The sequence below is a fragment of the Aulonocara stuartgranti genome (genome assembly GCF_965226115.1).
Source record: "Aulonocara stuartgranti genome assembly, chromosome: 4".
Lineage (NCBI taxonomy): Eukaryota > Metazoa > Chordata > Actinopteri > Cichliformes > Cichlidae > Aulonocara > Aulonocara stuartgranti.
Genome location: NC_138942.1, coordinates 5,369,064 through 5,394,557, shown reverse-complemented (window position 1 = coordinate 5,394,557; position 25,494 = coordinate 5,369,064). Strand labels below are relative to the sequence as shown.

Here is a 25,494-nt window from a genome sequence, read left to right as displayed (position 1 = left end):
CATGCGTTTCAGAACATCTTTGTGCTTCTTTGCTCTCATTTGGCTTTAATACCAGCAGCACCCATGCTTTATGGACCGGTTTGTTTTTTTAATCACCATCATTATCCCAGCATTATCTAACAGTTGACAAAAGAGCTTCCTATGAGGAATACTTCACGTGGCTCCATATTAATTTTGGCTGAGGTCAATAGACTGATTACATCATCTGATACCAATAAAAGTAAAGATAATGTTGGGCACAGGTTTGAGCTTTTGTTTCTCGAACAACTTTTGTGTGACACAATTGAAGATGCTGGAGGATTTCTCAGTGTAACTTTTCAAAGCAAATACGATTGTGGTGTTATTAAAGTGGGAGATTTCTACAGGTTACACTTCATTTAACAACACTATGCCCTGCCCTGTGGGTGCTGCTTGAGTTTAAACCATTTTTCTCCTTCAACAGGTCAAAGCCAAAGCACGGAACCCAACCACACAAAAACTGTTTAAACAAGAACCAGTCAGCTAGAAGTCTTTCACCAGATTTCCACCAGCTATCCAGCCATTGTGAGAACAAAATAAACACAATTTAGAAATGTGCATCACATGAGTAAGTGTTCGGAAAGGTTCCTTGCGCTGGGGTACTGGTACTCTTGGACTGACAACTCTACAGGGGGCAACAGGCAGATTCAGGCAACTAAAATCCCAAGATTGCTCCTAGCTTTAATGCTTGACTTGGACTGCAGCTGTTGATTATTTTATATCCATTGATTATTCCATTAACATGGGTATGTGTATTTGTGTATTTCTATGTGTCTAAATGCACTTGTGAATGAGTAAGCGTGTGTCTGCACTCAAAAAAAAGAAATTCAGCAACTTAATTTGTTCTTGTTGAGACGACATGATAAAATCTAGTAAGAGTGGTTAGTTGTATTTAAGGTTATTAAGGTATATTTAATTACCGTTACGTGTTTAATTGCAAACACGTTGCATACTAAGATGAACGGTGGAACAACAAATGGAACCGATGATGAGCAGGAGTTATTGGACTTTCTCATTACCACAGGTTTTGCTCATAACAGTAGCATCGCGTCGACCCCGCCCATCGAACACCTCAGTGGCTTCAGAGTAGGTTTAGCCTCTACAAGGCTCTTTGTGGAGAAAAGTGGGAGCGGCATGAGCATGTTCAAATACTTTTAATTGACGTGCACCCCTAAATACCTTTTTATTGCAAGTCTATTTTTAGTCGCAAACTTCGCTCGACTTAAATGGATTAAACCAAACATCAAAGAAAAGAATTTGCCTAGAGGATGTTGTAATCAGGTTACTCGAGTTCTGCGATGAATCATTGCAGCCCTACTCTTGACCTTGACTGTTTAAGAAACATGCTAAACTTACACCTACCTAAATACACCTGCTTATATCTCTTTCTCTTTTATGTTATAGTACCAAGGAGCAACTAGCTCTGCTTCATCTGATGATAAAACTACAAAAGACAACCTGACAGTGTTTTTCATTTGTTTCCTCTTTTTTAAAATATAGAAACGATGAGGTTTTGCTTTGTTTTGTGGTGGTGTAAACGAATATAAGTGTTGTGTTTATAAGAACATGCTGGTTACTAGTTTGGAGTGCAGTACCACATTAAAAAGAAATAATTCAGTAATAGAGACAAGCAGTTGCTTTGCTGTGGTGGAGTCCTTGGTCGTTGTACCGAAACCCTGCAGCTGTGAAGGAAGGCCCGACTGCTCCTGCAGAGAACTGGTCTTTTTCTGCAAGCAGCTGCAGCGACTAACCAGACAGCCAACTATCCACGACACACAGATCAACACAAACATCGCCAAATACCTTGTAAAAGTGAGGAAAATTAAAGAATGCCTGTGTTTGAGACACATTAAAAGTCTGTCATTTATGATTTAAGTCAGACCTCTGTGGGCTTGAGTTGGAAAACATGTGCTAATCTTTAAACCAGCTCTTCTCATTAAACCTGGTTAAATCCATCCATCCATTTTCCCAGTAATCTAAACCGAAATGCCCAGATCACCCTGTCTTACCCACATGTTTCTGGGAGATGTGAAGGCAAGCCAGCTGAGAGACATAATCTCTCAGTGTTTCCTTGGTTTTTCTCAGGGCCTCCTCCCAGTTAGACATGCCTAAAATACCACATTGAAAGGAACTCAGCTGGTTCCTTTCAATGTGGATGGGTAGTAGCTCTACTACTAGGCCCCTTCCAAATGACCAAGCTTCATCCTCATCTCTAAGGAAGAGCCCAGACATCCTTCAGAAAAAGCTAACTTCTGCCATATGTATCTATAATCTCACTGTTTTACTTACTACCCACAGCTTGTGGCTATAGGGTCAGGGACCGAGCATAAGGTGACAGTGGCCTATAGAAAGCCTCCTGCAATATCAGGATTTCACTGTCTCAGTTTACAGGTGTCTCCATGTTTTATTTGGTTGACATCAGGCGATGAATAAATTAATAATAAATAAAGAAATGAAATTTACTGAGATATAGAATAAGGACCGGCCTTTCACTTCAGTTCTTCGTAGGTTATAGCTTCACTCTTCTCTGTAGTTGGCTGATCGACCGGCAACAGCACAACCAAGAGTGACCCACAGACTAGTTGAATCATGCTTTTGACACTGCCCCCTTCTGACAGCAAACACTCTCTGCAAGTAGACGGGCCATCCATGATTGCCTGCAGACTGTCTTCACACTATCCTGCTTAGGCATAAAACAAGCATCCAGACTCCTCAGAGAGTCTGAGAATAACGCTGAGCTGAAGCAGTTCTGTGAAGACAAAGAGTGACTTAAAAAGGTCTAATTTCCAGCTATAAGCAAGGTAGAAATATTCACCAGTTTTTCCACCAGAACCTGAGTTGTTTATCTGTCTCCAGATAGGTGAAAAACTAGTGAGTGTGTGTTTTCTAGCAGATTGTGTTTGCACATTTTATGATCAATTAAAGCTGAAAACCAAGTCTTTCCACAAGCTTTTCCCCCCACTGCGTAATAATCTGTGTTTATTGTGTATCACACATTGCATCTCCTTGTTTAGATGAGTTTTTGTGAACGCAGCTTCCCCCTCCTCTCCTCTGAATCACTGTGAGTGTGCAGACACACTGGGCCTGTTGTCCACTGTCATGCCTCCCAGGGGACCTGCTGATCCTTCTTGTTGTTGTCCTCATGATGAGTTGCACCCCTGATTGTCGCTCAGGGCATTCCTATCAGCATTCCTCTAACCCGCTGACCTGTCATGACCCCACAGGGCCCCTCCCCTCCTGGTGACCATGCATCTGCCACATGTCAGTCACTGCTGTCACATCAGCCAAATATAGATGTCTGAACAAACCTTCCAAATTATCCAGTCTGTGTTTATCATGAAGCAACTTCTGTGACTCATCAGATTTATATTTGCATTTTTCTCTCTATGTCTTGTTGAATTCACTTGGGATTTCAGGTGAGGTTATTATCGTCTCTCCACCATTTTCAGGCAGTATAAACATTAAAATGCATTTCTGCTGCAGGGTAAGCACAAGTTATTGTTTTTTGTTTTTGTTTTTATTTCAGCAGCTAACTGAAACGATGCTGACCAAAACTTGACTGTAGCTATTAAGCAGTTAGCAAAGAAAAATGGTAAAATAATTATAGCTGATGTTTGTGCTAATATAGGAGCATCACAGTAAATTTTAGATTGGTTAACAAACATTCCTTTAGTTAAACTGTTAAGGGAATTATTATTACAGGAAAATATTTTAACAATTCTAGTCAAATCTACTTGTTGAAAAAACATCTAGAAACTATAGTAGAAGTAAGCGTTTTACACAAGTGTTTACATTAAAAATATTTTTAACTTTTAAATATGATAATGTGCAGCTGTATTCAGCATGGACGTAAAGAGGTGAGTTTATTTATGAGGTTTTGTTTGTTTTTTAGTGTTATGCTTCCCCCATTTCTACGGGGTTTGGACTCAGTGGAGACCTTCAAAAAACAGCTAAAGACATTTTTATTTCAAAAAGCTTTTAATTAGACCAGGGTTTTTATGATGTATTTTATGACTCTATTATGTTTTTACCTTGTAAAGCACTTTGTGACATATGTCTGTGAAAGGTGCTATATAAATAAACTTTACTTACTTACTTACTAATGTGATTTCTGGTGTCTGTGGACAGATGTTCATTCCATTCTGTTCCATTCAAACTTCTCCACCACCATGAGAAAGACCAAAGAGCTGTCAAAGGATGTCAGGAGCAAGACTGTAGACCTGCACAATGCTGGAATGAGCTATAAGACCATCAGGGTGAAGTTTGGTGAGAAGATGACAGCTGTTGGTGCAGTTATGCAGAAGTTATTGAAGACATTTAAAATGACATTCAGTCGACCTTACCTCATGGGGTGAGGATCATCATGAGCAAGGTGGGGGATCAGCTCAAAACTATAGGGGCTGAGCAGTCATCAAGGACAAAACTGGTAACACACTACGCTGTAATAGATTGAAATCTTGCAGCACCGGAAAGGTCCCCCTGCTCAAGCAGGCATTTGTACATGCCTGTCTTAAGTTTGGCGGTGAACATTTAAATGATTCAGAGAAAGTTCTGCGGTTTGAAACCAAAACCAAGCTATATGGCACCAACTCAACCCACTGTGTTTGGAGGACCTGAAGAATATCATCCCCACAGTCAAGCACGGATGTGGCAACATGTTTTTGTGCTAAGGGTACAGGACGACTTCACTGCATTGAGGCACCAATCAAGGGGACCATGTACCATAAAGTTTTGGAAGAGAACCTCCTTTCCTCTGCCAGAACACTGAAGATGGATTGAGAACAAGCCTTCCAGCATGGCAATAATCCAAAACATACCGATAAGACAACAATGGAGTGACTAAAGGAGAAAAACATTGAGGTCATGGAGTGGCCGAGCCAGTCTCCAGACCTCAGTCCTATAGAAAATCTGTGCAAGACGCTGAAGCTTCGAGCAGCCAAAAAACCTAAAGGAAAACAAGTGCCTGAATGCTTCCTGAGACGTGCAAACCTGGCAACCGAGTACAAGAAACGTCTCACCACTGTGCTCGCCAAAAGGGTTGCAAATCAATGTATAACTTTTATGTAGTGTGGGGGGGGTTTTCTAGATTAAAATGAAACTAACAGAAAAATTAGAGACTGTTCATTTTTGCTCTGGATCAAATAATTATTTCCTCCACTGTATTATTTATCCCTTTACACTTATTTGACAGCTCCAGTTATTCTACTTTTCTACTCTAAATTTCAGATTTTTTTTCCATACAAAACAAGATAAATTAAAATAGACAGTACATTTGCTAATTAGAATATAAAAGCAGAGGTGAATCGATTAAACTGTCCAGTGGTCAACTGATAAAATATATTTGGCAAATACATAGAGTCATTTTATGTCCATTTTAATTGGCTGTTATTAATTTGGGAGAGGGGTTATATCTTATTATATGCTCTTATAAAATAAATAATTTCCTGCAGGGCTTTTATTTGTAATGAAGAAAGGATCTGAACACATCCTCCACCACCGCCTTTAATCAAATTTAATATCGAGACTTACTTTTAAAGAACTATGATTCCCAATAGGTGTATTGATAGTTGTAGTTATATAAAAGATTTGAGTACTTCTGCTCACATCCATCATGACTACTCTGACTTGTTCAATCCCTTAAAGAGGAGCAGACATTGTAATTCTGTAAATGGTGCCTCCTCCTCCTCCTCCAGCTGCTGTTCTGAGCTTTTTAGTAATAAACCTTTTTCATGTAGTGTTGCCAAATCACAATGCCAAGCTGCTTGTCCCTTCCTCTCTTGTCTCTTTGTATGAAAATCCCAAATGAGGCACACAGAGTTGTCATTCCAGGCAACATCTCATGTATTTGCAGCTCATATTTAATCAACTCTGTTATTCCGTAAACTAGGAAGCTTATTATTTAGCTTTTGTCTCTCTGTCGATTTGAAATGGACAAATTACTTTTTGCAGACCTTAACTCATGAGTGCATTTCATCATTATTCGCAAAGACTGTCAAATTTTAATGTGAATAAATAGATTAACTGAATATTTTGCAAGTATCATTTCTGATTTTTGAAGTGATGTATAGTAATCTGTTAACTCAGCTGCAGATGTGAAAAAAAAGGGAACAAAACACATTATATATTTATTTTCCATCGTTTTTAGACATTTTGTGGCTGTACAACATTCTCAACCTGGCTTATATTCATTAAAATACACTCACAGTCCACTCACATGGCAGCAGCTCAGTGCATTCAGGCGTGCCGACATGGTCAAGATGACCTGCTGAGGTTCAAACTGAAAGGTGGATTGGTGCCTTTGGATATGGCATGGTAGTTGGTACCAGACGAGCTGGTCTGAGTGTGTCACTCCTCTACTGGAATTTACCCACACAACCACCTCCAGGGTTTACAGAGAATGGTCTGAAAGAGAGCCAATCTAGTGTAGTATACTGGATGAAAATGTTTTATTAATGGCAGAGGAGATTAGCCAGTTTATGTCAAGCTGATGGGAAGGCAACAGTAAGTCAAATAACTGCTCTTTACAACCATGCAGCATCTCTGAACACACAAAACAGTAAATCTTGAAGCAGAAGAGCACACTGTGTGCCACTCCTGACAGCTAACAATAAACTGAGGCGACAATTCACACTTCCTGGTCTGAGTTTTGATGCTGTGACAGAATTTAACAACATGAAAGCATGAATCCCTCCTGCTTTGTTTCAACAGTTCATGCTGTTGGTGGAGATGAAATGGTGTGGGCCCTTTAGTACCAACTTTGCATCCTTCAAAAAACATGACACTGAGTTCACTGTACTCAGATGACCTCCAAGGTCACAAGCTCTGAGTCCAATAGAGCACCTCTGGCATGTGGTGGAATGAGAGCTTGGGATTAAATCAACAACTGTGCGATGTGATCATGTCACTATGGACCAGAATCTCAGAGGAATGTTTCCAGCAGCTGTTTTGATTTGTGTCATGTAGAATTAAGGCAATAATATCCAACTACAACTAGCAAGGTGTGTCTAGTAAAAGGTATTATCTGGTATACTATACAACCTTGGGCCATTAAATTGTACCAACACCAAAATCTTTAAGAAAGTAGATCACATAACATTTCTTCTCAATATTACAAAGACTTCTTCTGGCTTTTCTTTTTCTTTCTTTTCATTTTTTCTATTATTTTCCATCATTTCTTTATCCCCCCCCCCCCCCCCCCACACACACACACCCCACCCCCTCCGCATCTCAAAACTATTTAATTTAGAGCACTGGTGGCTCTCTGGAGAGGACATTACGTCACCCCGGCAACCCCCCCACCCCAATACCCAGGGGCTTAAAACCCGCCTCCCCAGAGCTCCTATTGGTGAAGTGACTGAGAAATTTTCATAGATACATCTTCACATTTTCCGACCAATCACATAAAAGAAGAAATGTATACATTTTTTTTCTATTTAATTAGACTGAAGAAGAAAAAAAGTTCCCCCACAATAAGCCCCAGATTCCTTTCTAATGTCTGACTTCGCAAAAGTTCAACTTTGTTCATTTTGAAGTTGTTCATTGCTGACTGCGACCTTTTAAAAACCTCCAGTTAAACAGATATGATGATGTTTGCCTAAATTCCAGACATTTAGCCTGAAACCTTATGCTACTAGTGTACTGAATTTCTCCATTTCAGACACTAGAGGGTGCAATTGTACCATTGTGCCTGCAAGTTTTATCTATTACACAAAGAGGATAAATTGGAAAGTATTCACCCACATAACAGCTCAGATTGGTCTGCCTTTGTTCTGCGGATAAGCACGGAGAAAAGGCGAGGAGAGGCAGCTGGAAAGAAATGTGGGGATGTGAGGATGGGAGGTTTAAAAACGTGAAAGCCGGTAAGAGCGTGTTTCTTTAAGAGACAGCGTCTTCACGAGGAGAGAAAACGATTGGAGGTCGTCAAGCTTCACAGAAACAGCAGGAAGGGAGGCGGAAAAGCTCGAGTTTGTCTTTAATATAAACCTCTTTGAAGCGTTCATTTTGTTCAGTCACGGCTCATTTTTCCCCACAGAGCAACTTTATAATAACATATTTATTATTTCCGAGGGGCAAAAAAAGGTAAATATGTTCACGGTCCCTCTCTGATGTTTTTTTCTGAATCAGGCTACTCATTCTGTCCTGAAAATTCAGTGTTTTCACGTGTTTAACAGCTTTACTTGCACGAAGTTCCACTCAAATATATATCTCAGTTAAAAGAGAAAGATTGGGTAAATCCAAAAACATATTTTTAAAAAATAAATAAACTAGAAATACAGCAGATATAGATTACATTTGTTTTCTATCCTAGTTTACAATCTCCTGATTTGTCCTTTGACCTTTATGTTTTGGTTAGAATTACTTTAAATAAAAAATCACTGTAATGAAATGTGGAAAGTGGGCACCATGGATAAAACGGTACGGTACTTGTCCATTTATATACTCATCTTTTGGCTTGTGGGAAACAATTAGTCTCCTCGTGTTTAATGGATAAATCTTTAAACTCTTGAACTCTGACCTCAAAACTGCATTTATACTGAATCTGATTTTAAAATGGAAATAAGAAATAAGATTTGAAAATTCTTTCTTTTTCTCCTGGAAATTTGCTTCTAAGCACAATTTCTGCTAAATTCTTTCATAATTTAAATTCTTTCATAATTTAAATTCTTTCTTTTTTTAGGCTGTTTACTTAAAGAGTCAACACAGCAGATCATTTGCCTTCACCTCACCCTGTCTCGAGCATCCTCCTGTGTCACACTAACCCTCTGCATGTCCTCAGTCACTACATCCATGAAACTTCTCTGTGGTCTTCCTCTTTTCCTCCTGCCTGGTAGCTCCATTTTTAACATCCTTTCTCCAGTATATCCACATGTGCTCCTCTGCACAGGTCCAAACCCTCTCAGCCTGGTCTCTCCAACTTTGTCTCCAAACCGCTCAACCTGAGCTGTTCCTCACTGTTATTTCTATTTCTGTCCATTCTGAACATCTGAACATCTTCAGCTGCACTTCCTGTCTTTTTGTCAGTACCACCGTCCCCAAACCATACATCAGAGCAGCTCTCACTAACATCTTGTACACCTTCTCTTTCACTCTTGCTGCTATCCTTCTGCCACATATCACCCCTGACACTCGTCTCCATCCGCTCCACCACGCCTACCTAGTTGATCCCAGGTTTCCACCATCCACCTTCAGTGCCTCTACTCCCTGCAGCTTCACTGTTACACCTGTCTCCCTTCCATGCACAGACCTGTACTCTGTCTTGCTTCTACTGACTGATTCCTCTTCTCTTCAGAGTGTACCTCTCATCCATCTGCTCCCTACTCTTACTACAAATCATAATGCAATCTGCAAACACAGTAGTCCAGGCAGACTTCTGCCTGACCTCATCTGTCAACCAGTATGCCACCCCTCCATTGAAACTATGTTACTCCTCACTCACAGTTTAGCTTGCACCAGTCTCGCTGTTCTCATGCACTGTATGTCCTGCACCACCCTCACATTCTTCCCTTAAGAGACGTACACGTCTCTTACAATGTCATAAATAAATATTTTAAAGAAGAACCACATCCCTGGACTGCCAGTTTCACACTTTTATTCTGAAAGTCTTAACCGGATACCCCCCGTGTTCGCTACCTGCGCTTTGACGCAGCGGCTGAGCCGTGCTGTCTCTTCCACAGCAGAGAGAGGGAGGGGATGGGGCAAGCTGGTAACCGGGCTGTAACGGGGATAACCTGCAGCCTCCGTCTCTCAGCTGCTCCGATGGAGTGAACCGGGCCACGATGCGCGTTTATTTCCTTTCTCTGTCGCTCATGGAAAGGGTAAGGCACACGGATTGATCGGGGTGGCACGGTGATGTGCGGCACGCAGATGTAGCCGTGCGTTAGACGGTCCAGCTGTTTTTATGGGTGGGTGGGGGGGGAGCAGGGTGGCGTGTGTGTGCGGGGTGGGGGGCAGTGGGGTGTTGATAGGAAATAGACGCCTTGCAGTCGGAATAAAGCCAAGCGCGGCGCGACGCTTTGGCGACATTTAGGTTCATCTTAGTGGCAAAAAAGGGAAATAATCCACTGATGTGTAATATCTCCGGCTTCAATCTCGTTAATTAGGCCTCCATCATTTACTGGATGATTGGCACCTCCCACCATGACGTGATAGCGGTGTGAGGCTATCCTGTGCAGCCTTTAAGCGCATGAATATACGCTGGTTTCCACATATTTGGATCATTTATTTTTCCGGAACAGTAATTAATTCCCTGTCTGACCACTCTGTTGTTAATAAGCCTTCGGGTTCGGGAGCCGTATTTCCTCCTGGATACAGCCCGCAATTACAATTCATGATGACACCCTATTGCCCCCCCTCCAAATAAATGTAAGAAACAGCGCCGCGTCTTTCTCCTGATGCTTGCTCCGTATTTGCGTGACGGCGTTTTGTGGACTCATTTCCGTACATCATGCGCATTCGTTATTACCATTATGGCTGTGGACGCGCGGATACATAAAGCCGAGACATACCCAGATGGATGAATTACTCCAAGAGTATCGCGATGCTGCTGTCAGTGTTAAGAGACAGCACTGCTGCTTTTGTGGTTTCAAAAAAAAGTGTCCCGTTATTGTGTGTGTGTGTGTGTGTGTGTGCGTGTGCGTGTGTGTGAAATGGATCCATATGAGTGTTGAGGACGGATCACAACCTGGCTTGCGTTGGATGCCTTCATCATTTTATTCTCCTCCAGCTCCTCTCAGCACCACATCCATTGCATATGTGCCTGAAAATGACCTCTCACTTTCTCTTCTTAATCCTCTTCTTCCTTCTCCTCTTCTAGGTTCACCTGGCACCTCAGTGAAGCCTGGGCCAGGGGGTCAGAGGTCGCCCACCAAACCTGCACTTCTCCCTCTTACCCCTACACCCCATCTCACCCCTTTCCTCCCCTTATACACCAGCCCCCTTTAGCTGCTGTCACCCTACACTGTCTTCTGTTCCAACAACTGGGACTGCCACCGTATAGCCTCACTCACAAATTCACAAAGCTGCCACGTCCATCCTCCCCCAGCACTTGTTTCTCGCCTGTGAGCCTCATCCAGTCAGCTTGAGAGGAAAGACCCCCCCCCCCCCCCCCCCCCCGCACCCCCCAGAAAAAGATAAACAAACTAACTGTTGTGCATTTCATGACGAGGGCTGACCGGCCGCTCACCAGACACTCTGCCTAAGTGTCCTAGTCATCTTCTCAGATAACACCTCTCACACCCAGGCCTCAAGATGATGTGCGAGGTGATGCCCACCATCTCGGAGGACGGGCGCGGTGGAGGTGGAGGTGGCTCGTCTTCCCCGGCAGGGGGCGGAGGAGGAGGGATGGGTGGCGGAATGGGAAGCATTGGGGGCTACGGCAGCCGGGACCCGCGCGGTGGCGGCGGCGGTGGAGGCGGAGGCGATGAAGGAGGAAGCACAGGAAACCTGGAGTCGCTGATGGTGAACATGTTGACGGAGAGGGAGAGGCTGCTGGAGAGCCTGAGGGAGACGCAGGACAGTCTGGGGACGGCGCATCTACGCCTACGAGAGCTCGGCCACGAGAAGGAGTCCCTCCAGAGGCAGCTTTCCATCGCGCTGCCACAGGTACAGAGGGCGAGGCGAGGGGTCAGGGGGTTCAGGAGGATTGGCAGGAGCCAAACATACCAAGCTGAAAAAGACACATCACTATCTTAACACACACACACATATGTCTCATTTCTCTTCTTTAGCTGTCTTCTCCCTGAACATAAGAGGGCTTAAAGTGAAGTAGTTCACATTTCTGCTTCTCAAGGTCAGCTTGAAGGTGTGAGTGAAGGAGGGTCATGTAATGTAACAATATTCTGTGCAACAGGCCCAATCGTGGCCCTGTGCACACTCTAAGCCACAGGCAGAAGTGTACACGTGTCCCAAATGATAGTTTTTACTCTGCAAACAGCAGTTCATGTGAAAATGTGAGTAGAATCTGCAGCCTGGTTGTTTCACAGTGTGGGTTTGGTAGCTAAATGCAATGCATCATCACCACAAATGCAATATTTACATCATTCTCTCCCACATTTTTGTTGCTCACAGTGCTGTGGACACTGAAGGCCATCCTGCAGTAACATACAGGGATACACCGTACAACGGGGAGGAAAAGGATACAGTTAGCAGGATAATGACTGGATTAATTGCAGTTGTCTATTTACGGGAACTTCATATTTTGTAGATTTATCAGAGCAGGGAAAAAAACGTTATGTGGTTCTTTATTATTATAACATAATTTACAAGTGTGCTGATTGACACATGGCTGTGAATTGAAGGTGAAGTGTTCCTTTAATGTGGTGGGGATCAAGCTGTGGGGCAGGGTCCACTGTTGGGTATCAGAGTCATTGCATGTAACAGGGAAAATATGGAGCGAAACTAAGCTGAAAATAATTGGACTCTAAACCAACCGAGAGTCTGCGGAGCTTCATTTCACTAAAATTCAACCTGAATTCTTTTTGTAATGTTTATTATTGAGAAAAAGTACGAAAACCGCAGCTTTAATTTAGATGTTTGTTACAAAAGAACAGGAATACTTGGCTTTTTTGGGCAAATAGTTATTAACGGTGATATAATGATTCGCATAATAGTCGATCATAATAATATTATAGTCTTAACAATAATATCTTAATATATATAGAAAATATTAAATAGGATATAATACCAATCAGTCAAATTCATCTTTAATTATATCTATAATTATAACAGCTGTGGGCCCTATTTTACTAAGTAATTAAGCTCAAAAGGCAAGTGCACAAAGCTGGGTCTGCTACCATAACTATATGAATGCATACAAAAAGAACAAATACACACATATTTATGATATTATATATACGCATTACTGACACTGTATTGATGAATATTCTTTAAAAAACACATCACAGGTATCTCCAGAGTTAAATGCACACAGGTTGTAACAAAAAAATGTATAATAAGCACTTAAGTAAACAAAGACGAGACATTTATGCCTTATACACCCAAGATATTGATGTATTGTGAATATGCATTTAAATACTTAGTAAACATCGTAGTACAGGAGATCTGAAAAAGTCACAAAGCTACTTACATGTATAAAACATCAATGGCATGATGAAAAGCTGTAGGTGGAATTATAAGTAGAAGTGCTGTTTTTGAAGTGCTGTAAAAGTAAATATTATGAGTAGAGCATTTCCTTCATCAGATGTTCTCATAGTGAAAATGGTTCCTTGTTGAATTATTGATACGTGAACCTATAAGCAGGATTTCAATGTGGGAGATGGTCCAGGTGGTGCTGAGTTGGGCTCCTTTGGGGGCGTTTAAACTACAGCAACGTGGATAAAGATCGGTTTGGGTGTATGTGAATCAGCTGAAAAAAACAAACACTTCTCAGGCTGAAAATGAATCAGCAGAAAATCTGAGGATTTCTTTTTATGAAAAATCGCTGATAGAGTAAAAAAGTCTAGTTACAAATTCAAACATATGTTTTCTTAATCTCCCATGATAGAAAACTGAATAGTATTGAATTTGTGATGGTTAATTTGACATAATAGGATATTTTTAATAATATATACTGATAACATTCAAAGTAAGTCATAAGTTGATTATTAAAGTAGACACATGTTTATTCAACAGTCATAACAGACTTAATGCTGAAATCAGACTGTAATGTTTTCAGTGTGAGACTCTATTTTCTATGCATCATCACAATCTTATAGACTATAAAAAAAAATTTCTGGATAGTAATCAAGTACCAAATTAGAAATAGTCAAGTAAAGTACCTAAAACTTAAATATCAACAATTCAAATTTTAATAAAAACAGGTAAATAAATAAATACTACTGTAATACTAAACAATATTTTCTTACACCCGGACGTCAGGAACAACAGGTGTAACTGACAGAGCAATTAAGGGCTCGCTGCCACATCCTAACACATACACAGCTTTATCATCTTTTTTTACTTTGAATGGACCTTCAGGAAAAACAAAACAGACATTACATTGGACTCTAAGACTTTAATCTTATAATTGTGACTTTAAACTCACCACAAAGTCATTACTGAGGGCATTAATCAAGTGAGAAGTGGAGTCATTTTCCCTTAGGCTTTCATACACTCCGGCTCTTTTTGCAGCCAGTGATGTTGCCCTCTGCTGGCCATTAGGAAGAAAGCATTTAAGGCGCTTGAGCACCACTTTTCAGACACTGAGGCTACATCTATCTTAGATGGAGAGATGTTTTTCCATCTCACTTCTGTTTAGATTAGGTTAAATTTTGGTTGCTATATGAGTAAATTAAGTCTTTAAGGATCTTAAAAATACCTCAAAAACAGCACAAAGTCTTAAACGACCTTCTGAGCTTTTCAAATGTGATGCTAATATGTCTGTGGCACAGACTGGTCCTACCTGAAGCCCGGGGATGATGGCGCAGTGTTTCATTTGCCCCTGTAGCTCAGAAGCCATTATTATCCCACATCCCATGCCCGAGAGCTAATCATGTTGTAATTCCACTCAACATAGAAGAGCTCCGTCTCTATTTTCAGGCAGGAGTCATTGTTGGATGCCTCGGGCTGCAGTGTTGTCTCCCTCATTGTTAGTACCTATTTCTCTCTCTCTTGCCATGTCTGAAATATCAAAAATGGAATAACAGACGTAGCGGTGCTGCACGTTCTACCAGAGAATGAGTGGACATTAAAGGGCCGTGTTCCCTCAGTGAGAGGAGATCAATATGGTGCACACATCTGCAGAAGCACACAGATAGAGGAACACATGGACGACTGTGGCACATTCTACTGTAGATGAGTTCACCGAGTTTATCTGTGTGTGTGTGTAGACGTTGCCAGGAGAGGAAAAACAGGAGAGAGGGATGGAGTGAGCGACAGCACGGCTTGGAAAGAGAGAGGAAGAGAAAAAAAACCTGGTGATATGAAACTCACAGAGACTAACAAATCAAGTCCATTTGCATATTGCTGCATGCTAATGAGGTCTGGAGTGTGTTTTAGATGGTGTGTATCATGACGGGGGAAGATTGACATGGATGAAGGTGGGATTTAGTGGTAAAAACATCAGGTCAGTCATGACGCTAAGAGATTTCCATCATCTACCTCACCGAAGTGATGCAAAGTGTCTTGTTATGGGGTCTGTTTCACACCATCCTTTACACCAATTAATCCCAAAATTATAAAATCCTTTGGGCCCAGAACGTGCCATCTGTACACAGTAATTTCCTCCCTCGTCCTTCCTCTTCCATCTTTTCAAATAAGCCTCTTTCTTTTACTTGTTCCTCTGATCCTCCTCTATTTCAGCCCAGTGAGCACATCAGCTCAGAGGCTTGTTACAGACTGTACACGCTGTACTTTATAAATGCGTTTTTGGCTGATAGAGAGTGTGAGGTAAGGCTCCTATTTGCTGCCGTGTGGGTAAACTGATCACTCTTAGCACGGAGCAAAGATAACAGCAGCCAGCGCGCATGCATCAGTACGCTTTACTGGCCCGTTTGCATAAGCATTTTCTTTCCAAAACACACATGCTTTGGTGCACACGTGCTCAGGGATGGTCATGTGCTCTGCATCATGTGTGCATCACGCCACGGTCACACACGAGAGGACAATCAGAGCATGGGCGGGCGCTTATGGTACACATTGTGTGCATGGTCGCGGGTGTGAGATTGCAGAAGCAAAAACACAACCTCAGCTGCTGAGAGCTGAAGTCGGCTTGAGCGAGCTGAGAATGTCACCCTCTCTGTTGATTTGTTGCCATAGATTTTGATTGTAACTATTATGTGGCTGACCTCACAAAATATACATAATTGGAGTAAATTACACAAAATCACAACATTTCAGTTGGACCGCTGTCAGTTGGAAAAAGAAAGACTGGGCTGGCCTAATTTACTCTCATGCTTGTTTAACCTCCAGGTTTTAATGATGGGAGATAGCGGTCCATGCTTATTGTGCAATTAAACCAATTTCAGGTGCAACGCCTGCAATAAACCCAGTGGTTAGATTTTATATCAAGGTCTGGACTCCATGAGCGCTGCGGTAGACATGGCAAAGACCGTACTGTAAGTGAGTCGTTTCCTTTTTCGGCCGCAGTGTAGCCGCTTTTCTGTGCAAGTATGCGTTGATTTAATGTGCTGGAATTCTTTGAGGCCAATGAGCTTTGAGCTTGTTAATGAAATCAAGATCTGTCAAACGGTTTGCTGTGTTTAATTGCACTGTAGGTTAACGGAAAAGATTGGCCGTAAAAGCCTCCTGTTGGCTTTTACTGCTGCGCGTTTCGCTTTCTCTGGGATAGACGGCCAAAGCTGGAGAAGGTAACATACTCCTGTAACGATGAAATAAAGGAGTTTGGTCGGAAAAAATTTGCGGTCATTGAAATTATTTGCTTGTTTTGCCTCCACTTTGTTGACATTTATACTTATCATAAGAGGGTAAAATCCACTGAAAGGCACCATTAGAAATTAAATGCAGCATAAACATACCAACTTACAACCTTCCCTCCTCTTCTGAGGTTTAAGTGTGAACGTCTGAAGCACATTTAGTTAAAATATGAACGTACTTGGCATCATGTCTGTGAGCTTACCTGGTATCAACTTATAATGAGTAAATCTGTTTAGTGGGTTTGACCTGAGTGTTGGCTGATGACGTGGCTTCTCCACACGTGGCAGATAAGCCCAAGACAAGCGAGCGTTTTCCTCACAGATTGACATGACATGTCACGATCATATCAGTTTTTCTACTGGCCCAAAGATAACATGGGAGGGAGTAATGGACACATATATGCTGGTTTGCTGATGTAAAAGGTGCCTTTTGTCCTAAACATACACTTTGATGATTCAGAATATTGTGACTGCTTGGTTATGAGCCACAGATGCCACTTTGAAGACTGGTTAGCTTCAATTTTTCCTTGGAAAAAAATGGCACTAAACTTCACAGCATGGAGTCTTTTTTTTAGCTTTCATGTTTGTTTTTTAATTATTATTAATTTGGAAAACTGGCCAAAGTTAGAGGAGGTAACCCCATGCTGAGATCGTTCCAATCTAGTTAATCCAAAGTCTGGCAAGTTATTTGGTGGTTTCACATGCTCTCAGCCAATACTGAGTCAGCAGACAATAAAAAAAATCAATCAAAGGAGAATTTTTGGTCTACACCTTCTGTGCCAAGAAGTCATGAAAAAAGCTTTGATGATAGCATGCATTGACCATAGCGTTCTTTCAATATGCTTTTAAACATCGGAGCATTTATTTCTGCCCAGAGTTGCATTAATTTTTCACCAAGGTCTTGTATTGATGCTGGATGAGTCGGACTGCTGTGGAAAATCTTCTCCAGCGTATCCCAAAGATTCTCAGTGGGTTTAAGGCCAATCCATGTGCGAACATGATGCCTGACGCTTCCAGAACCTCTCTTTCACAGTCTGAGTCTGATAAATCCTGCCATTGTTATCTTGGAATATCTCTGTGCCATCAGGGAAGAGAATTGATGGAATAACCTGCTCGATTGCTATATTCACGTAGTCAGCTGACCTCATTTTTTTGGCCAGATAACTTTGCTAAATAATAATGCATACTTTATTGAGCGCCGAGGGGAAATTACTCTCTCTGCATTTCACCCTTTCACTCAGTGAAGCAGTGGGCAGCTGCAAATCAGGTGCCCAGGGAGCAGTGTGTAGGGACAGCCCCTTGCTCAGGGATATTGCAGGGTAGCCATTCAGTGGATTTGAACCCTCAACCTTCCAATCATGGGGTGACCACGCTACCTACTGAGCTATCCCTGCCTTGCATAGAGACCTGACTAAGCAACCCTAGATTTTAACAGAGCCCCCCACAGGCTTGTACAGTAGGCACTAAGTGGGATTGGTGCATTACTTCATATGATGCATCAATCAGGAAAATCTGGACTCTGTCTGATATTTATGCACCTGAGCAAACTGAAGCATTTTTAAAATAAGCCTCACTGATGAGTGGTTTTCTGAAAGTAACTAGAAAAACATTTTTCCATTAATATGAGGTATGCTGTCAAATATATACACCAAATATACAATCAGGAATACAGAAATTAATGTGAAAATAACTGAAATAAAACAAATGTACCATACCATACCAGCTTCATATATAAAGCACTTTAACATAAAACCAGGGTTCACAAAGTGCTGTGCATATACAAATAGCATAAGCAAAGTAAAATAAAATTATTACTAAATAAATAAGATAAAATAAAACATGTTAAAACAAATTGAGTCTAAAATATATATCTTTTAGAACAAGTTTTAAGAGATTTCAAAACAAATAAAAGGACTTTAAAAACTATCCTAAAATGTACAGGTAGCTTGATGGCAATAAAAACAAACTAATGAAAACAAAAATGATCCATTTACATCACACTTTCTAAATGAATTTGTGACTATCATCAATTTTCATATTGTTTTGCTGCATTTCATGATTTATTTATTAATTAAATCATTTATTTATTCCTGTATATGTTTTTGATGAAGGCAGTTTTGATTGCATATAGATTGGGGTCAAAATTAAAGCAAATAAAGGGACTCCAAAATGTAACAAAATGAGTTTGTTCAGTAAATTCTGTAAATTTAAACTATAAGTATAGTTTAAAATTTGTACATATATATATATATGTATATATATATATATATATATATATATATATATATATATATATATATATATATATAGATATAGATATATAGATATATAGATATATAGATATAGATATATATAGATATATATAATTGGCTAAAGCTAGAAGACTTATCCAGCCTCATTAACGTGGAGTTACATTTTCTCCTCACTACATTTTTTGGTGTCTGATGGAGAAGCAGAAGCAGATTCATGTCTTATTTGCAAAGCATCTTTAGAATAAAAGAAAACCTTGCAGCTTCAATGTAAATCAGCTGTCACACATTTCCTGACTGAATTTGAACTTCCACCCGTACGTCCCACCTGCTTGACCTTTCTGTAATCATTCTTGGATGAATGAGAGGTAAAGCAGTGTGTGTGTGTGTGTGTGTGTGTGTGATCAGTATGTCTAACCTGCACTCATGACCTCATGCAGCAGCAGCACTGTTCAGTCAATAATAGCACCCTCTTGTGACCTTGCAGGAGTTTGCAGTGCTGACCAAAGAGCTGAACCTCTGCCGGGAACAGCTGCTGGAGAGAGAGGAGGAGATCGCGGAGCTGAAGGCAGAGAGGAACAACACACGAGTCAGTACACTTCCATGTCTGTTTTACGTTATGCTCTCCTCTGATCCTGGCATGCAACCTCGCCTTTTCTGAAAGACTTCGCACGAGAAAACGTAATCCTCTGAGACATATCAGAGGCGCACTGTGGTGAGCTTTTACTGCATGTGAACCACATGTGTTTCCAGCTGCTGCTCGAACATCTGGAGTGCCTGGTGTCCCGCCATGAGCGCAGCCTGAGGATGACCGTGGTGAAGAGGCAGGCCCAGTCTCCGGCCGGGGTCTCTAGTGAGGTGGAGGTCCTAAAGGCCCTCAAGTCCTTGTTCGAGCATCACAAAGCTCTGGATGAGAAAGTGCGCGAAAGGCTACGGGTAGCTCTGGAGCGCGTGTCGGTCCTGGAGGAGGAGCTACAGTCTTCCTCCCAAGAGGTGAGTCCCTGTTTCCCTCCCACTTAGTTTTCTTTTTAGATTAGAAATAGAAGATAATTACAGATGGGGCCTCTTTGATGATTCTCTTTGCCTTGTTTTTAGGTTCTCTCTTTAAGGGAGCAAATCAAACGACGCCAGCAAGGACTAGACAACGGCAAAGAGGTAATCGAGCGCATTTCATAGGCAATAACTGTACATACAGATCATAAAGCACAGTTAGTTTATTGTAGAGGACAGAAAACAGGTTGGTTTTAGAGTTGTGTTCATACTGACCTGTGATATTGTCACAGCAACACATATATACTCTCTGCATGCAGCAGAGCAAAGCTGAAAAAACATGGCTGACATTACAAACCGCTGTGTTGTTAGCGTATAGAAGGTTTCCCGTGCTGACCATCTGTAGCTAGGCTCATAGACCCGCATTGTGTCTGTTCGCATGGTCTTTGAGTACACAGTGTGAAGGATTATAGGAATGTTAACTAACACAAGAAAGGGAGTGACAGTGGAGTTCACCACAAAGAGAAAGAAGCACAAAAGAGCAGAAACAAAGACAGCTGAGAATTTTCATTGTCTCTAACATTCTGTTCACAGCAACGAGGCTGTTTGACTGTTGTGGCTTCCTTACTTTCTGAGGCGCAGCACAAACACGAGCAGGAGTGGTCTATAGTGTGCACGTGGGTCTGCAAAGCAAAGCTCTGACTTCAACACTTGTAGTTTAATATCAGAGAAACACTCATTGTTATACAAGTAACTTTTTAACATTAACAATAAAGCGTTTAATCATGTTTTGCTATCTTTTGCTATTTTTCCTCAGACTGCATACGTAGATCTTAAAGTGGGGGTACAAGAAATAAAAGCGGCTGCTGTTTAAGGCTGCATAAATCTTTCCTCACTCTGCAGCTGGAGCGTTGATCAGGTGCCACTGATTGCCAGAAGCTGCTGCAGTTATTGCAGTAACTGTATACAGTTTATTCTTAGATCAGTAGAACTGTCATATAGCTTACAGCCATCAGTGTCAGTTTATTCCCGTTAAGCAGCATTTCAGTCATTCTTCAAGGAGGAAGTTATGCACTGGTGGTTAGCACCGATGCCTCAAGGCAAGAAGGTCCTGAGTTTGAATCCCATCCGTCTCTGCATGTCAAATCAGTGAGCTAATTCATTAAATTGATGGTGGCTTGAGATGTTTTTATTAACATGTTATGTTCCTTGGTTACATAGATATCACAATATGATGTGTGTATTGTGTTGAAGTGTACTGATTATCAAATATTGTGAAACGGTCACAATTGGATGAGTTCTCATATAACCCACCCTCTATCTGCAACAGGATTTCTTAATTGCTTAAAAACTGTGCATTTCACAGTGTTAACGAGGAAAACTTACTCAAAATACTAACTGTTGTTTCTTTTTTTATGTACAAAAGCTTAACGAAAGAGAAAAACTGTGTAAAATCCCTGCTCCCACTTTGAAAGATGAACACATTGTAAAACCTGCACATTTACATGCACCTCTCATTCAATAACCAGAGCAGACCAACAATATATATACATTTTTTTAAACATGGGCGATTTAATAGAATTTAAAAAAATAGAGCATTTCACACATTTTTAAACCACTGTGTCACAAGATAGTCCTCTGAGTGGAAGATTAGGTTTCAGATGTTACAATAATGTTACTTTAACATATAGAAATGAAACATATTGTATTATAATTTTTATCTTACATTTCTGCAGATACAACTTTTTGCTCCACTACAATTAAATGTTGCAGAGTTCAAATTTAAGTTCTTAAATTTTGCTTCCTGGAGCGGAAAAAACACGACAGCAAAATCCCCGGAAAACCCATAAACTCTGGAAGTTTTATTCTTAATAATCATAATTTATCCTTTTTATATTAAATACAGTAAATCTTTTCTTTCAGAGGCTTCCCAACGGACCGTCCTCCATCCTGGACGACGGCGAAATTGACAGGCAGAGAGAGGGCGAGATAGAGAGACAGAGGTCAGAGCTGGGACAACTGAAAGAGCGACTGGCCCTCATGTGCAGACAGGTATTCGGTTCAGGAGTTCCTAAGGTCAAATGCTCTTAGCAAAACAAGCAAAATATCGCAAATCTGGAATGCTAACAGACAGAAAACGATGTGTGCCCGTTTAGCCTTGTATCCTTCATTTCCTGTCAGGTTGGCGAGATCGAGGAGCAGCTGACGTCTGCCAGGAGGGAGCTGGCCCGATCAGAGGAGACCAACCAGAAACTACAGAGGGATCTAAAGGAGGTGTGACACTCCGAGCTATGTTGTTCATACTTTTTTGTTGTGGTTACTATGCTGTTTGTTTACGTGGCTGCAGCAACTGTTGCTGTATGCAAATCACCGTGTAGCCGTGATGTCACTGGTAGAGCTGCAGGCGATTTTTCGCATGGATGTGGGCCGGTTAATCAGTCAGTGCGCTGGCAGCTGAGTGAAAGGCGTGTGGAGCGTTTTGGAATTAGAGGTAGTCGAGCGAGTTTAATCAGCAAACTTTTATTTCTTGCCACGGCCTGTATCCTCCCACCCAACCCCCACTCTCATTTCTGTTGGACATAACAGGGTGCTTCTGACATCTGTCAGCGATAACTATCAACCGGTCATTATCATTCCTTAACTAATAGCAGTTCACACTGAGTGAATTATCTTTTTGAGAACGCCTCCTTGTAAATTTACCATTTGCTCTCTTACGCCTTTCTATTTGTTTCTCACAGTGGTTACATATTTTCACAGGCGCTCTGTCAAAGGGAAGACATGGAAGAGAGGATCACCACATTAGAGCGCAGGTTTGTGTTTTCTCTCCACGTCCATCAACACGGAGAAAGTGCAGGATGGAAAGCGCAATGAAGAAAATCTATAAAGACAGAAACAGTAGAATCGAAAAAGAACATTCAGAGCTATTGAATGTGCTAAACTATATTAGGTATAAATGTAGGGATTCATTCATGAATTTAATTATCTGCATATTCATTCCCCCTATTTGTTCCCATTTATTTTTTGTTTTGTTAATTTTTGAATTCATCTATTTGTTTCATAAAATTTCCTTGCATTTTGTCCCTAATTCATCTTTTTCCCATTTAAAATTGGCATTTTTATAAAAATCATGCAAATCTCATATGAAGTATGTCATATAAACTTTCCCTCCCAGAAACAAAATACATGAATAAAAACACAGATGAAATAAATAATTTTATTAATAAAATGAGCTCTATTTTTTTAAGGAATACAGAGCAAATTTAAACATTTAGTCTCATATTTTATAAATGGATTGTGTGCATTTACCCTGGATATTTATTATTTTTGGTAGATTTATTTCTTTATAGTTGACATGAAGATGACCTTTCTTCCAAAATCCCGTCCACTCACGTCTCTGTTGGGGTCTGGTTTGCAGGTACCTGAGTGCCCAGAGGGAGGCGACTTCTCTCCATGACATAAAAGATAAGCTGGAAAATGAGCTGGCCAGCAAGGAGTCACTCCACAGACAGGTTAGGTTAACAGTCCCTTTCATCTCCATGCGTGTTCATGTCTCTGCTGCTGATTGACAGCTTGGCTGTGTTTCGCATTGGCACAGAAAGAGCATCATTAGTGCCTTTTCTACTTCCCCCCCGACGGCTTTAAACATGTCTTTTTGCCCTCGGCAATCTTCTATTGCGGTCCGAGTTCCACCTGCACTCCCTGACATCCCGCTTTCCTGCAGAGTGAAGAGAAGAACCGGCAGCTTCAGGAGCGTCTTGATGATGCCAAACAGAAGCTGCAGCAAACCCTGCAGAGAGCTGAGACGCTGCCTGAGATCGAAGCCCAGCTCGCCCAGAGAGTGGCTGCACTCAACAAGGTGTGTACGTCCTAATCGGCCTCAGTAAACCCTTGTTGGTGTATTTTGGAGTGATCCGACAGGTTTGCCAAAGTCTTGCGAGACTTTTTATCCCCAATCGTGTTTTTTTAAACAGCAAAATTTTCTAGAGACAAAATTTAGTACGTGGATGTGTGTGCACAAATTTGGTGCGAGCTGGAATGTGCAGCAATGCAGAGACTCAGTTGCATGCGTGAGTACATGCAGGCAGGTGCAAGCAGGAGCATTTGTAAGTGCATGTTTGTGTGCATTCACGCCCACATAAAGTGTAGGGGGAAAAAAACCACAAGATGTCAAAAGATAGAAGAATAGCAAATATTTTATCAAGCCGTGGCAGCAATACATAATCAGACAAGCTGAGATGAAAGCCCGCTCAGGGCACAGAGTGAGCACAGCTATTACATCCTTGGGTGCTCAGCACGCCAAGGACTGTACACCGCAAAAATTCTTCCTGACTGACTGATTTAATTGCATGCATGTTAACCTCTTGCATTCCCGTAAAAAAATGGTTTCCTCACACCAAAAAATTTGCATAGAAGTCGCTCTGCTCTTATTAGTCAAACCTCTTCAACGACTACTGCTTCTACATGTTCGGGCAGGAAGGCTGGCGTGGAAGGATAAGATTAATGTCCTGTAAGAAACAAGAAAACAAACTTTCCTGTTACACTGTGATCTGTACAGGCATGTAACTAATTGAAGGAATAAGTCAACAAGCTGTTCCTTTTGTGTTAATTTGTATTAGTGTTGCAACATGATTCAGGCTGTAACCTTGCTCTCCAATCGCTCAGGCGGAGGAGCGTCATGGTAACTTTGAGGAGCGACTGCGACAGATGGAGGCGCAACTGGAGGAGAAGAACCAGGAGCTACAGCGAGTGAGTCACGCTTGCTTTTCCATCTTTCTGTTTTCATCCTCCCCCTCTTTTCCTTTTGTCAGGATTTACTCTGCACAAAGGCGCACTAATTTTCTAAACCCTGTATTTGACCGTGCACATTCAGATTGAAGTCGTTGTCTCTCTCTCTCTCTCTCCCTCTGTCAAGCAGATTCCCTGTTATTAACTCTCCTCCCCCCCCCCTCCCTTCTCTCAGCCTCTGCACTGATTTTTAAAAATCTTTCCCTCTCGCTCATCTCGCTTACCCTGCCCCTCAGGCGAGGCAGAGGGAGAGGATGAATGACGAACACAACAAGCGCCTCTCTGACACGGTGGACAAGCTGCTGTCCGAGTCCAACGAGAGGCTGCAGCTCCATCTGAAGGAGAGGATGGCTGCCCTGGAAGAAAAGGTGACCGCCTCCGACCACAGAAAGAGTTTCCAGCCAAAGATTTTTTAAATCAGAAATGCATTAACTGCAGTAAATATTATCTTAACCCACAAATTAACTCCTGGCCTCGGGTACCTTCACTCAATTCTCTGCCCTCCAGGAAGTGACCAGTTTAAACTTGAGTACATTCCCAAGCCGTGCCTCAAACATCCATTAGCTCTTTTTGTGTCTTACTTTCATTATTCCTGGAACTCATTAATTTATAAATACAGAGATTTACTACATGTAATAGACATAAACATCCAGATTAGAAATGCCTGGTGGTTGATTTTTTTGTTAATCTCTTATCTACAATCTGTGCTTTATTTGCACTATCAGCAAACAAAAAGGTTTCTTTTCTAAATGTAAACTGCTGTGATTTTACAGCAGGTATAAAGTCCTGTTGATGATAAATTCCGGGTGGGATTAGGTTTAAAGGAATGTGCTTAAAAGTGGAGCTTTTCGTTTGCAGGGTAGCACAGTGACTTGGTAAGATGCTTACTGAGCTGTTACTTGTAGCATTGATAGTTTGCTGTAAATGTAGACTTTAAATTATACTCCTGGATTTTGAGATACGTAACATTTATAGGTGACAAATATTACTTTATTGTGAACAGGTAACACGGACAAAGTTAGCCAGTGACACAGTTTAACCGAAAACTGCATGTCTTTTCCCCACATGTGATGCAGGTCATT

General features: G+C 41.3%; 1 protein-coding gene across 1 annotated transcript in view; it reads left to right on the top strand.

Moving 5' to 3' along the window:
- The first annotated feature begins 9,707 nt into the window (after positions 1-9,707).
- LOC309705341 (liprin-alpha-3-like) overlaps positions 9,708-25,494 on the top strand; it is a 33,524-nt gene continuing 17,737 nt past the window's right edge. The window contains 12 exon segments of the mRNA XM_082531094.1: positions 9,708-9,833; positions 11,258-11,619; positions 19,125-19,226; positions 19,391-19,630; positions 19,733-19,792; positions 21,551-21,679; positions 21,809-21,901; positions 22,385-22,437; positions 23,043-23,136; positions 23,349-23,483; positions 24,290-24,373; positions 24,649-24,780. Of these exon segments, the coding sequence (XP_082387220.1) occupies positions 11,266-11,619; positions 19,125-19,226; positions 19,391-19,630; positions 19,733-19,792; positions 21,551-21,679; positions 21,809-21,901; positions 22,385-22,437; positions 23,043-23,136; positions 23,349-23,483; positions 24,290-24,373; positions 24,649-24,780 (1,476 nt within the window). The 5' untranslated portion in view covers positions 9,708-9,833; positions 11,258-11,265.